Source organism: Sceloporus occidentalis, unplaced genomic scaffold (genome assembly GCF_023333645.1).
Source record: "Sceloporus occidentalis isolate IW3139 unplaced genomic scaffold, rSceOcc1.0.p SCAF_2, whole genome shotgun sequence".
In the NCBI taxonomy this organism is placed as follows: domain Eukaryota; kingdom Metazoa; phylum Chordata; class Lepidosauria; order Squamata; family Phrynosomatidae; genus Sceloporus; species Sceloporus occidentalis.
In genome coordinates, this window is record NW_028316982.1 from 81,120,453 (window position 1) to 81,134,700 (window position 14,248).

At 39.7% G+C, this 14,248-nt stretch overlaps 1 protein-coding gene across 4 annotated transcripts in view; it reads right to left on the bottom strand.

Annotated features, from left to right (window-relative positions):
- UROS (uroporphyrinogen III synthase) overlaps positions 1–14,248 on the bottom strand; it is a 51,548-nt gene that overhangs the window by 10,337 nt on the left and 26,963 nt on the right. For all 4 annotated transcript variants that reach the window (XM_089510127.1, XM_089510128.1, XM_089510129.1 and 1 more), the window contains exons 2-5: positions 13,151–13,230; positions 8,190–8,273; positions 4,302–4,398; positions 3,876–3,950 (exon numbers count right to left, since the gene is read on the bottom strand). In XM_089510127.1, coding sequence (XP_089366253.1) covers positions 3,876–3,950; positions 4,302–4,398; positions 8,190–8,273; positions 13,151–13,213 — 319 coding nt within the window. In that variant the 5' untranslated portion in view covers positions 13,214–13,230. The remainder of the gene's footprint in view (positions 1–3,875; positions 3,951–4,301; positions 4,399–8,189; positions 8,274–13,150; positions 13,231–14,248) is intronic.

Genomic DNA, 14,248 nt, shown 5'->3' on the forward strand with positions numbered 1-14,248 from the left:
TTCAGGGGAGAAATTAGCTGGTGGGCAGCATGAAGCCCACAAGCTGTGAAGCCATTTGTGTAGCTTGTCATAGTTTCTGATGAAATCATAAGACTCTAAGGGAGGGGAAAAAAAGAAAAACAAACCTCCCAAACCTTTAAATCCCTAAGTATTCTGGATGCAGTGAAAACTGAAATGTCGTTGTGAACATACCAAATGGTCAGAATCAGACAGAACGACGTCTCCAAACATATTGTACTTTGAAATCTAATTATTCTGGTTCTTTAACTATTCATTGCCCTGTTTCTATAAAACTATAGTGGTGGTCCAAGGCAGCTTAGGTAAAAAAAATGTAAGCCATAAAAACTGTATTTATTATTATAGTGCCTTATATCTGCCCACTCTAACATTCATCAGGGAGAGCCAGCAGGGCCCTTTCCTGCCTTTGATGTGTGTTTAATAGTTTTTATCTTAACTTCCTTGAGTTAACATAAAGAACAACAAAACATAAATATTAAAAAAATGAATTCAGTTCTATCTCACAAAAACCACCACAGTGCCAGAAAATGTTCTCCAAACATTAGAATTAGGAGAAGGATCTACTCATTCATACAGGCTAGCCTGAAACTATAGGGCTTTAGAGGTTTTTAAAAAGCACACCAAAAATTTGAATTGTGCCCGAGAGCCTATTTGCAGTCAATGCAATCAGCTGGGAATTGGAATTACATACACTCTGCATCATATTATAGAAACAAGATGCACTGCAGCATTTTACAAGAACTACAGCTTTGCAAACACATATTCCAAAACAAAAACAGCTTTACTCGGACTTAATTACAGCTGTGGATCCACAATACTATCATAACATACAGATAGTCTTTTTCTAGACAATGGATAGAATCAAGACCAATCATTCAAAGACTGCAGGCCTTTACCACCCCTACCAGCCATGAGGGATTTTCATCATCATTATTCTCTTTTGTCTTGATTCAACTTGTGTTTCATTATACCTCTCCAATTGATTTCTACCACCCTAATAGTGACAGCGCCAGAATTTTTTGGAAATGAAAAACAATCAGGTGCTATTAACATACTGACACCATACTTGAAAGACTCAAATGGTATGTCCCAGAATATTTAATACAGACGCTAAGTAGAATCAGATTTAGATGACTTCTAGAGAATACCATGGACTCCACTTTTGCTACAGATCACTAGAAAGAGATAATCAAGCAGGAAAACAAAAGTATTCTTGGTCCTCAGCTGGACTCAGAAGGGTCAAGAAAACTAGTTTAATACAAGAATGTGTTCTAGTACATTGTAGAAGAATGGAAAAATTGACACTAGCCAACAATTTAGTTTAAAAGCAAAATTCTATCAATTCTTTTGGGTTAAGAAGATGTTACTGCCTTCTCAAGAGAATCACTAGCCACTGATTTTTTTTTAAAAAAAAACTCTGCCAGTTTCTCCCACCACTATTTAGCCATCAAAGCAAGAGTTCACATATATGCCTATACTTCTGCAAAAAGTCTTGTCCTAGCCTCAAGCAAAATTAATTGCAACTGATCCCAAAATTGTGATGATACTAAAGATAATGTCAGGCATCTCCTGGGGGCAGAAACAAAGACCTTTGCATTAGTAGACTGAAAGCTTATTCAGATTATAATGTCCTTCCAGACCTATCCAGGCAGTTCACTGATTTTTACTCAGAAAATCCTGATAGGTTCACCTTAGGGTCTCCATAAATCAGACATGACTCGAAGGAACACAACAGCAATAGTAGGGTTAATAAAGCCTCTGGGTTAGGTTTGGATTTTTCCTAGGCAAAATCCAGGATTGACTTTGCCAAGTGTGTTGCTGTAACCGTTCTCACATATGTGACTGCTTTCTCTTTAGCCTTGCTGCTGGGCTCTCTTCAGGCTCTAATCCTACAGAGCCATGCTTTTTGACATATCAACTCTCTAGGCTGCTTATGCCCTGTCACAACTTTAGATTCTACAGTGCCTGTCATATTATATATAAGCAATTTAATTGATTAAATGTTTTGTAAAAAGAGTCATAAGAGCTTGTGTGAAATTTATTAATTATTCTTTTGGGCTTTTCACCCACAGAACTCAGGAACCTCACTAAATGACAAATACAGTGTGTGTGTGTGTGTGATCTGTGTATCAAAATACTATTCTAACTAGATCCAGGTTACAATGGGATGCTCACTTCTCTGGCAGTAAGTCCCATTTATGCCAGTGTATAGGCATGTATAAAATTGTACTCTAAAAATATACGCCTACAACAAAAAACAAAGAACAGAAGATAAAAAAAATCTTTAAATATTTAAGGTCTGTCAAAAAAGAGAATCTTTCAATCTGTTATGGAAGAAGTCAGAGAGGGCTAAAATGAAATCAGTTTCTTAGTGGAACAGATAATAGCGTTTTGAACATCTACATTTCCACTAAGCAGTCCTAAGCAAATGTACCTTCTGCTTCTAACCACCAGGGCATATACCTTCAAATAAGCTTTATATTTAGTTGGATACTGCAGAAGTCAACCATCATATTTAAGACCCAAGATCCACTATTTTCAGAAGTTTGTTCAAAAGCCACATGGGAGTTTCAGTATGTACTCAGCTATTTATTTATTTATTTATAGTCATTACCATGCCCTTCCTTCAGTAAACTCATAGTAAGTATCAAAGTATCAAATACATTACCATGCCCTTCCATCAGTAAACTCCCAGTAAGGATGTAAAGTATATCCACAATTTTTCAAGAAGTAATGGTATTGAGACACACTGATCCACCCCACTGAGAAAACAGTTAACTGCAGAAAGATTTTTCATAATTCAGGACTTTTTAGTAAAATAATTGAATTGTACAAAATGCACAGTTTTTAGTACAAAATCTTGGGATTTGTGCAAAAAAACATTTTGTGTGTGTGTGTGTTTGTTGTTGTTGCCAGCTGCCCTCTAACCGACTTCGACGCATGGCAACCCTGTGGATGAGACATCTCCAAGTCTCCCTGTCCTCCACTGCTCTGCTCATTTTCTGCAGACTCAAGGCCCATGCCCTCCCTAATTGAGTCTAGCCATCTGGTCTCTTTTTTTCTACCCTCAACCTTTCCCAGTATTATTGTCTTTTCCAATGAGTCATGCCTTCTCATGATATGGCCAAAGTATAACAGCCTCAGTTTAATCATCTTGGTCTCCAGGGGTATCTCTGGCCTGATTCACTCAAGGACCCATTTGTTTGTCTTCCTGTCTGTCCATGGTATCCTCAGCACTCTTTTCTAACACTACATCTCAGATGAGCTGATTTTCTTTTTAGCTGCTCTTTTCACAGTTCAGTTCTCACATCCATACACAGTGATTGAGAATACTATAGCTTGGACAATTCTAACTTTGGTCATCAGTTGTATAGCTTTACTCTTTAGGATCTTATCTAGCAATTTCATGGCTGCCTTTCCCATTCCTAATCTTCTTCTTTTTGTGTGTACAAATGAAATTTTCACAAAGGAGTTCTGAAGCAAGAATGCTTGTTTTTTTTTAAAAAAAAAGCAGAAAAAAATTGTAACACTACCCAGAAGGGAGAAAAATTCTGAAATTATTAATTCTTATATGCAAGAATAAAATAAACAAAGCTTGATAAGTTTAACATATAGTGATACAGTTAGGCTACCCTTACTATAATACGCAGGTATGTAAAAAATCCTTACCCTAGATTTCCCAGTGTTTCTCACAATCCTAGTTATTTCTATTCCATTCTTTGTTCATATTAGTTTGGAAGATTTTGCTTTCCATTGTGCAGATATTTATATGTGTATGTGAGCATGTGTGTATTGCAAAACATGGTATATAGTATTTTGTTAATATTTTTTGAGACTTATTTTTAAATGTGGCTTACCCAGTCCAGCTGTAGCTTTTCCCACCACATAAATTGATTTGGTGTTCCATTTTTCTCTCAAACAATTTTTCCAATCTGTGTAGGCAGTAAAATAAAAATACTAAAATGCTTATTTTGAAAATGTATGAATTCAACAAAATATTCAGCACTATATTAAAATGCCAAGGACTCTCCAAAGCAAAAAATAAAAAACCCCTGCATTTTTGTTCACTATAAAAATAAAAAATGTAACATGCTCCAGAAATCTGAGTACTCAGAAACAAGCTACTTTCCCTGAGGAACAGCTATCTACAAGTCTGGAATAAACAGTATGAACGAGTGCTGATTTTGCTTATGCACACTTGATAGCAAAAAGAGTTATCAAAGTTAGTGCATTACCATAAATTTGTTCATTTTATTTAGTGCACTGTTAAAATTCCCGCTTACCTTCTTTTTTGGAAGTATCCCCCAGACATAACCTGACAGCTTCCACAGCTCTTGGACTTGTAAAAATTAGTCCACAATATTTTTCAGGACAAGAAAGCTAGTCACCAGGAGAGAGAGAGAGAATAATGATTAACTATTACTTACTTTAACTGAACAGATTTATTTTGAGGAATAAAACACAATAAAATAGTATTTTATTAACTGCTTTTAAAAATAGTTCTGAGTCCAATAGCAGCATGGAGTGAAAATAAAAACCTTCATCTATGTATCCTCCTTGCAAAAGCCAATGGTTTCAGAAGGTTCAGAGAATCAGGAAAAAAGAACACTCAGGAAAAAAGAGCATCAAGTGTGAAAATGACTGAACAGCTGAACTTTAAAATCCTATTTTATCTATAGTATGAGCTATATTGTACAGTTCAGATATTCATGTGGAAAATCAACATATCTCTTGCTATCAGCAAGGATTTACAAATCCAAATCCTATTAGCAAATTTCATTTTCTCTCTCTCTCTCTCTCTCACGCACACACACACACACACACACAGAGTTTAATGTTTGAAAAAAAGTTACAAACCCTGATTTATCTAATGTAAGAGAAACTGCACAAGCAGCAACATCCTGCCATTTGCAGAAAGGAGTTGTATCCAAGATAAACCATGGTTCATCATCCTAGCTGTGAGCACAATCAGATTTATAGCTGGATCAGTGGTTTTACCCTCTCTATTTCAGTTGCTTTGGTTCTGCAACCGTGCGATACAGTAAGAGGAAAGGATGTAGTACTAATAAGCTGTTTCACTGTGTCCTACAGCACAACTGAGAAAAGGAAACACTTTCCATGCATTTGCAGAGTACTGTACTAAGAAAGACACATTGATTTTTATACTCCCATTTAAATAGGTATTAAAATTAATGCCTTGACTGAGAAACTCTCACTTAGTTAACAGTAAGCATTGACTACTCAATTACTCAAGTTTATAAGCAAATAATTTTAAAACCTAAGTCTTTGGTCCTGGAGCAAAAACAAGTGACCTTGCCTGACTGATAGTATTAAACAGGTTCATTCATTATGATTTTGCTTCTTGCCTTTTACCAGTAAGCTGATTATTAGTGAAAGCTTTCTGCCTCTGTGACTGACAAGTTGACCAAGTGCTGAAACAGACAGGCAGGAAACCGTGTCTCAATCCTGCTTTTTCCAAAAGCAGGTCAAAATCCCGCTGCCTGCATGACCTGCTACCAAGGCGGGCCAAATACCTACAGGTAGACAGCACAGTAAGACATCAAGCTGTGCTACAGAGGCCCTATACAGACAGGCCAAAATAAAGCTGCTTCAAGTCACTTTGGAGGTATGGTGTTTCAATGATGCATGCGTCCTAAGAGTCTGGAAGCTGCACCAAAGCTGCACTCCAGTCCTTAGAACTGGAGCGTGGCTTTGGTCAGGCTTCTGGACTCTTCATCATTGAAACACCAGACCTCCAAAGTGACTCTAAGCAGCTTTATTTTGGCCTGTCTGTATCATGCCTAAGTAATTTTTTTTGTTGCCTTCCCACCATACATGCACATCGTTGCACAAACATACTGCCTGCAACTTCTAAGTACCTGCCATGTCCACCCAGATGCCATCCCATTGCATGGCTATGCCTTTGACCAGCCACACAGTCATGCATGTGATGCTCTGTCAGTACAGAGCATCAGTGCACGAGTGATAGATTGGCAAAGTAAAATCATGGAGCACCCCCCTACATGCCCTTCATCCCATGCCCCTTTGTTGGACTGTCTGGTTTGTGTATATTGTAATTACATCCATTGGAGTCATCCACACTTTCATTTCTTTGCTTTGCCACAGCCCCACACTTGCGTCAGGGCATTTATATGCATGCGCGAAAATGAGCATTTTCTGCCTTGAGTAAGACTATCCTGGCTTCTTTTTGCTCTGGGCTTTAGTCCCAGAACGTGGCTATGGTCAGGTTTCCAGCTGCTTTCGACGTGTGAGTCATCTAAATGTCCCACCTTCCATGCGGCTGGAAGCCACTTTATTTTGCCCATCTGTTTGACCCCCAATTTACTGAAAACACAGTTAAACCACAAGGCTAGGACAATTTAATACAGTACCAATTTTTTTTACCCTCAGTGATCCAGTAAAGTTACCTCAGAGATTTAGGATGTGACTCATATAAACATATACATAAGTTGGAAGCAAGTCTGACTAGAATCAATAGGATATATGTTCAATGCTTAGTACTGATTTCAGTAAGGCCTTTGACAAAGTCTCCCATGACATTCTTGCAAACAAGCTTGTAAAATGTGGGCTAGACAAAGCAACTGTTACACGGATTTGTAATTGGTTGACTGGCCAAACTCAAAGGGTGCTCAACAATGGCTCTTTTTCATCCTGGAGAGAAGTGACCAGTGGGGTCCCACAGGGCTCTGACCTGGGGCCAGTGTTATTCAACATCTTTATTAATGACTTGGATGACAGAATTGGGGGCATACTTATCAAATTTTCAAGTGACACCAAATTAGGAAGAATAGCTAATACTCCAGAGGACAGGATCAAAATTCAAAACGACCTGAATAGACTAGAAAGCTGGGCCAAAGCTAACACAATGAAATTCAACATGGAGAAATGTAAGGTACTGGACTTAGGGCAGAAAAATGAAATGCAGAGATATAGGATGGGGGACACCTGGCTGAATGAGACTACGTGTGAAAGGGATCTAGGAGTCCAAGTAGACCACAAGTTGAACATGAGTCAACAGTGTGATGCGGCTGCTAAAAAGACCAATGCAATTGTAGGCTGCATCAATAAAAGAATAGTGTCTAGATCAAGAGAAGTAATAGTGCCACTGTATTCTGCTTTGGTCAGGGCCCACCTGGAATACTGTGTTCAGTTCTGGGCGCCACAGTTCAGAAAGGATGTTGAGAAACTGGAGTGTGTCCAAAGGAGGGGGACTAAAATGGTGAAGGGTCTGGAAACCATGTCCTATGAGGAAAGACTTAAGGAGCTGGGGATGTTTAGCCTGGAGAAAAGAAGGTTAAGAGGTGATATGATAGACCTGTTTAAATATTTTAAGGGATGTCATACTGAGGAGGAAGGAAGCTTGTTTTCTGCTGCTCCAGAGAAAAGGACCCAGAGCAATGGATGTAAGCTATAGGAAAAGAGATTCCACCTCAACATTAGGAGGAACTTCCTGACAGTAAGGGCTGTTCGACAGTTAAACACACTCCTTCCTCAGAGTGTAGCGGAGTCTCCTTCCTTAAAGGTCTTTAAACAGAGGCTGGATGGCCATCTGTCAAGGATGCTTTGATTGGGAGTTCTTGCATGGCAGAATGGGGTTGGACTGAATGGCCCTTGTGGTCTTTTCCAACTCTATGATTCTATGATTCTATGAATAGCTATTAATTAAATAGTGCTTTTCTAAGACAGTTTTCAAAACTATTTGCTAACTGCAAATCACATACGAATTTCCCAAGTTGTTATCAAGAAAATATTCAAGGATATATAATATGTCACCAACTTTCTCTTGTAGTGTTATTTGATTTGTGCCCTTCCTCAATTTTATTTGGGTTAGCCAGACCAATGAATGCTATTTCCCTGTTCCTTCACCATTATAAGGCTGGACTTTCCATCAACACACTCATCATGTAAGGCATCTCTACAGTGCTAAACATGGCCTGGAGCCAGAACCATCTAAAGTTGAAATGAAGATAAATATCATGAAATTCTTTATTATGGTCAAAGACCAGCATCTATCACTCCAGAGGCTATCATGCTTTTATTGCACAGCAAGCTAGGTGTGAAACCAACTAAATGGAGTAAAAACGTAAACAAAAGTCTGGACACAATTTTTGCAAAACATGCTATTACCAGAAAGAGAGCATAAAACTTACTTTTTCATAGAAAGCTTGAAGAGAAATAAATTCAAAAGCTAAAACTGGAATCAACGTTGCTTCAAGCCCATGCAAACCCAATTCCTATGGGTAAGAATAAACACAGTTTTGTGATTAAATTATAAAAGGTGATATTAACACTCTTAAAAATAATTCTGGAACCTCTTAATCTAGCAAGTTATCTTTGATTGCAACTTCACAGTAGAAATGTATATAATAATGCAGTTACATAGCAATAACAAAATGTTTTGAAGCAAAACACCATGTTTTATATAAAAACAATGCATATAATATATTTCATGAGTGAGACAGGTGCAGAAATGATGCTAGCAGACACAATTCCAACAGTGTAGTAAAATTTGTTGTGTGCCTTCAAGTTATTTCCAATTTATGGTGACCCTAAACACCGATCACGGGGGTTTCTTGGCAAGATTTGTTCAGAGGGGGTTTGCCTTTGCCTTCCTCTGAGGCTGAGAGAGTGTGAACACTCAAACCACTACACTATACTGGCTCTATTTAAAAATAGTTCTGCATTTAATTACATATTCTAATGATTACTATCAAGAAAAGCATGCAGCCCATTCTGCAGGGGGAAAAATCAGGTCAATATCTTGCAAAACTGGATATGCATTCCCTATGGAGGCCATATATTTATTTGTTTATATTATGGATACAACAACCACACTCTGGTTACATAATTTCCAGTACATAATTAGAAGTGCCATTTTAATTCTCCTTCTCTCTTTAATTTATATCCCACCTTTCTCCTGGCACAGGACCAGGGCAGCTTACAACACAGATTAAAACAAACTACTACTAAAAACTTAATAACAGAAAGTTAAAAACCTCTAAAAGAGCAATCCCATTAAAAACACTAATTTAAAACACGTTTAAAACATAGACGAGAGAATGAAAGTATAGCACATCCAATTAAAAGATCCTTCTGTCACAACCAGTTAACAGCCAAAGGCCCATTGAAATAAAGATCTTTGTCTGCTAGTGGAAAGAAAACAGAAAAGGGCAACCAAGCTTTGCATGAGACAGCTTGGAAGAAACCAACAAGAAGTCTCTCTGCCATGTCCTCATGTCCCTGTGATGGTAGTGGAACTAAGAGAAAGCCCTCCCTGGCAAATCTTAAAACCTGGGCAGGCTCACATAGGCAGATACTGTATGCTCTTTCCATGGTCCCAGCCAGCATTCTAACTGTAGTATTTTGGAGGCACTGAAGTTTCCAAAGAGTTTCCAAGGGCAGCCCCATTTAAAAGGCATTACAGTAATCTAAATGGGATGTGATCCAAACATGTGCCATAATAGATATGTTTGACATTTTTAGGTATGGGGCAATGTCGCCGAGCCCCGGGCGACGCCGGCAGGTGAGGGGGGTCCATGAGTGTCCATGGTAAAAAGTCACAGACACCGACGGATGCTCAATACTTCTTTAATGCAAGTTAAACAAGCCCAAGTGGGCAACAACGAAACATGGACTGGTTACTTCACCGCCCTTGTAACTAACGTCGTAATTTGGCTTCTGGACCGGAGCCTGCCGCCCCAGGGCCCGCTTCTCTCACTGGCCTCCCCTTAGCACTCCGCTCCGTTGGCCAACACCAACTTCAAATGTCCCAAAGCAGATGTGGGCCAGGGTTGATCACAGGCCGGGCTTGGTAAGAACCAGCATCACCGTCTAAGGTCAAGGGGTGGACCCAGGAAGCGAAGAAACTCTCTACTGGGTCTACCCAGTCACTTCCTCGACCTCCAGATGACCTGCGCCCTTGGAGGTATCGGTGGTTTACTGCAGCCGCCCAGGCATCTCGTACCCGGGCCCCTATCTCATCTTCGTAGCCTGTCTCTCCATCCTCCCTCAGTGTCAACTTCCGCTCTCCCTCCTCCTCCCCCTGGTCCTCTCTCTCCACCCCTTTTCTAACCCCTGGGGCCGCCTCCTCCCCAGCCCTTGCCCCAGTCCCAGCTGTTTCTCCTTGAGCCAGCTCTGGACCATCCTCTTTGGCTTCACCAGGGCCCTCCTGCATGGCGTCTTCAGGTGTAGGACCCCAACCCGACTCCTCCCCTTCTTCCACCCTCTGACAAGCAAGATGGTAGTCTAGTTTCAGCTGTGTAAATGCATTCCTGCCCCCCTCAGAAACCTGGGCATTGAGACTGAGGTCTCAGTCCAGGAATATGTCCAAACTGCAGATCTGACATTTCAGAAGGCGTGTACTCCCATCCAGTATAGGGAGTTTATCACACAGGATGGATCCCATGCAGAAACTGAATTTAAACTGGAAGAAATCCGCAAAAGCGGGTAGATTTTCAGAGGACGTCGGGGGGGTTAACCCGAACAGAAAGTGGACAAAACCTACAAAAATGGGTTGGCTTTAACATGACATAAGGGTTAATAAGCAATAATGCAACATTAACCTGAATAGAAGGTAGACAAAACTCACTCCTCTTTACTTCTGGAAAATCCTAAAGGTAAAAAGGAGCGGGCTTTGTCAGCTTTCCATCCAAGTTAATGTCGCGTTATTGCTTATTAACCCCAACTTGCCTGAAAATCAACTCGCTTTTGCGGGTCTCCCCCCCCCCCCCCCCAGATTTTTAAATCTTGTTTCTGCATGGGATCCATCCCATGTGATAAATCCTAGAATGAATTCCTACTCCCTGATCTCCTTTCTAACTGACCAGGTGCACCTCTGCCTTGTCTAGATTAAGCTTCAGTTTTGCTCATCCTTATCTAGCCCATTATTGACAGCAGACATAGATATACCACCAGCCAATAGCCAAGGGGTCGAACAGGTATCCCTCAGCACCACAATAGCCCACCTAGCAACAAAGTAAAAAGAGCAGTAAATAGCAACTGTTGTTTTTAAATTTTATTATTATTTCTTTATCACCAAATGTTTTGAAAGGAAGTCACAGTTAATATGAAACACTGCAACAACCTAGAATAGAAACACAGCCATTAAAACCTTCTTCTACAATACAGACAACATGAGGCAAAGCAACCAAAGCATGCGTTAAAAGCCACATCTTTCTCCTGAAGAATAAAAAAGTGAGGTGAAACTCAACAAAGAATAAGTTTTGCAAGAGAATGGCAGCAAACAGCAGTATCCTATAACTTGTGAGTCCATGTCTCACTTCAGAAGGAGCAAGTATTTTTGTAGGGCAGGTTGGGAAACTGCAGAAGGTTGGGTGTGGTTTTCTGTACCAAGTTCTTCCAGGGACCATGTTGTCATTTCTGACTTATGGCAATCCATTTCTGACTTATGGCAATCCTAAGGTGACTCTATAACATGGCTTTCTGGGGCTGAGAGTGTATGATTCACCAAAGGTCACCCAGTGGGTTTCCATGGTCACGTGGAGAATCGATCTCTGGTCTCCAGAGTTGTGGTCCAATGCTCAAACTACTAACCCATCCAGGCTCTCTCCAGAGGTCACACAGACTGTTAAAAGGAGAAGGGGATAAATAGGGAAAAGGCAGCTGGATGTCCATATCCAGTTTTGAAAAACTGATATATATTTTTAATGTTAAAAAGTGTAGAATAGCTCTGCAACCCACTGAAAATGTGGCCTGCCACTCCTGCCAGCTTCCTGGAGAGAGCTGTCCCTTTCCTCTTACCACAAAAAGGGCTGTTTGCAGGAATCAAGGGCCACAAAATCCACCTTGCGCATAGCATTTTGTTCACCAGGGCCTTATTCCAAGATCTGAAGGTGCAGTAGCAGTTTATAGGAGAGAAGACAGTCTTTCAGAAATCCTGATTCCAAACCAAGATACACTTACTTAAAAAACCATTTATATGTAATCTACTTCTCGATCTTTTAAAACAAAGTCACTGTAGCCTTTCATTTTCAGGAAACAATTGTTTATCAGCCGGAGAAGCATGGCAACTTTTTTCCATCAGCTGTGGGCTGAACACATTAAATTTCAAATTATAATAAACTTCAAGGTTATATTATTTGACTTCTGGGGTACTGAAGCATTACCCTCCTATCTACAAGAATGTCAAATACTATTTCCAGAGAAACAACTGTATATTGTCTTCCCTAGCCATATGGTACATTTTCTGACAATGAGATTTTTCTTGAACTACACTATGTTTGCTGTGGGCATCTTAGAAGGTATAAATGCAGTCATGTTACTCCACCAGTACAAAGCACTTACTTAGGCCTGTTACAGACTGCCAAAATAAAGCTGCTTCGGGTCTCTTTGGAGGGATGCTGTTTAAATGATGCATGCGTCCTAAGAATCCAGAAGCTGCACCAAAGCTGCACTCCAGTGCTTAGGAATGGAGTGTGGCTTTGGCGCGACCTCTGGACTCTTAGGACCCATGCATCACTTACATAGCATACCTCCAAAGAGACCCGAAGCAGCTTTATTTTGGCAGTCTGTAACAGGCCTTAGTGCTTGCAAAAACCCTGCTCTCATTCTTGCACAAACGTTAAATGAAAAATGTGACTCTGCTTGCCCAAGACAGTGGACAACTCATTATAGCATTCAATAGGGTTTGGTGATGCCTGCGCTAGTTGACTGTGTAATAACAATAGTTCCTCTTGTATGTTTTATGACAATCTAATTGGATGCCAAAAAGAAGAAATCAAGCCTGAAGCCAAAATGACTAAATTGGGGCTATTGTCCTTTGGCCACATCATGGGAAGATATGGCTCATTAGAAAAAACAATAATGCTGGAGAAGGTAGAGGGCAGTAGAAAGAGAGGAAGATGGCATGCAAGATGAAGAAACTCAATCAGGAAGACCACAGGCCTGAGCCTGCAGGGCCTGAGCAGAGAGGTAAAAGACAGGGGGCTTGAAGATGTCTCATTCACAGGGTCACCATGAGTTGAGGTAGACTCAAAGGCAGGTAACAAAAAAAATGTGTGGGATACAATCAAATTTTAGATTTAAGCAAGAGAATAATACAAATTCAGTTTTCTAAAGTTTGCTAATCTTATTCTAAGGAAACAGTACTTACTTTTATATATGGATCTGGTCCTTCTGCACTTTCTTTAGGATCTTTCAGCAACAGGACTTTCATTGTTTACTGGAGAACTTCTAGAAAATACAGGGAGACAAATGGTAATATATCTAAATTAGATCTAGAGGACTCTTCTCTGTATAGTGGCTGTACAGTTAAGTGCCACAAGAAACAGGACAATTAACAGCCGCGCTGAAGTGCTGTTTGTCGCACAATGAGTAAGCAGCTAATATGCATTTTCTGGAAATAAACATCTGCTCTGATAAGGCTAACAAAATGCATGTGGGTTTTAGATGATATGGTCCCCTCCCTAAATGGAGAAAAGATAAGATGGAAATGAATTTATTTTTATTTTCAAAGTAACACAGGCTTAAATCCTATTGCTAGTATGATCTAGAGAAGACCCACTGGATTAAATACTGAATAGTAAATCAACACTTATATAATTCCCATTCATTCAATGAATTTTCTCTAATTGGGATTCTAGCAATTATATTCTGGCAGCTAATTTATACTAAAAATGACAACCTCTTTTTAGAATTCTGACAAACCTGGAGAGAGATAAAAACAATCCATGCCATGATTGAGACAAATATTTTCTAGTAAGCTGTTGTTAAATCCTGCAGAGGTCCAATAAGGAGCATATCTCTTTTATTAAAGATGCTTCTTAAATTAATGATCTAATGGACATTGAGGGTGCATCTACATTGTAGAAACAATGCAGTTTGGCACAACCTTGGTTCCCTCTGAGGCTGAGAATATGTTACTTATCCAAGGTCACCCAGTGGGTTTCCATGGCTGAGCAGGGATTCGAACCCTGGTCTCTGGAGTAGTAGTCTAATGCTCAAAACACTACAACAAGCTGGCTCATGCAATACTGGACTGTTCCAATATTACCTATTATGTAATAAGACTTTACAAACAGAACAGCTCAACTCAGTAGATCTGTTCAACTGTGTGACTTATTCTTCTTACTGTATTCAATTCATTTTTCACATCTAGTGCCTAAACATGAAATAGTGATGCCCAGAAACTTGAACTGTTTCCCCATTATAGTGCAGTTACAGCTCAGTTATAACTTTTTCAGTTATAACT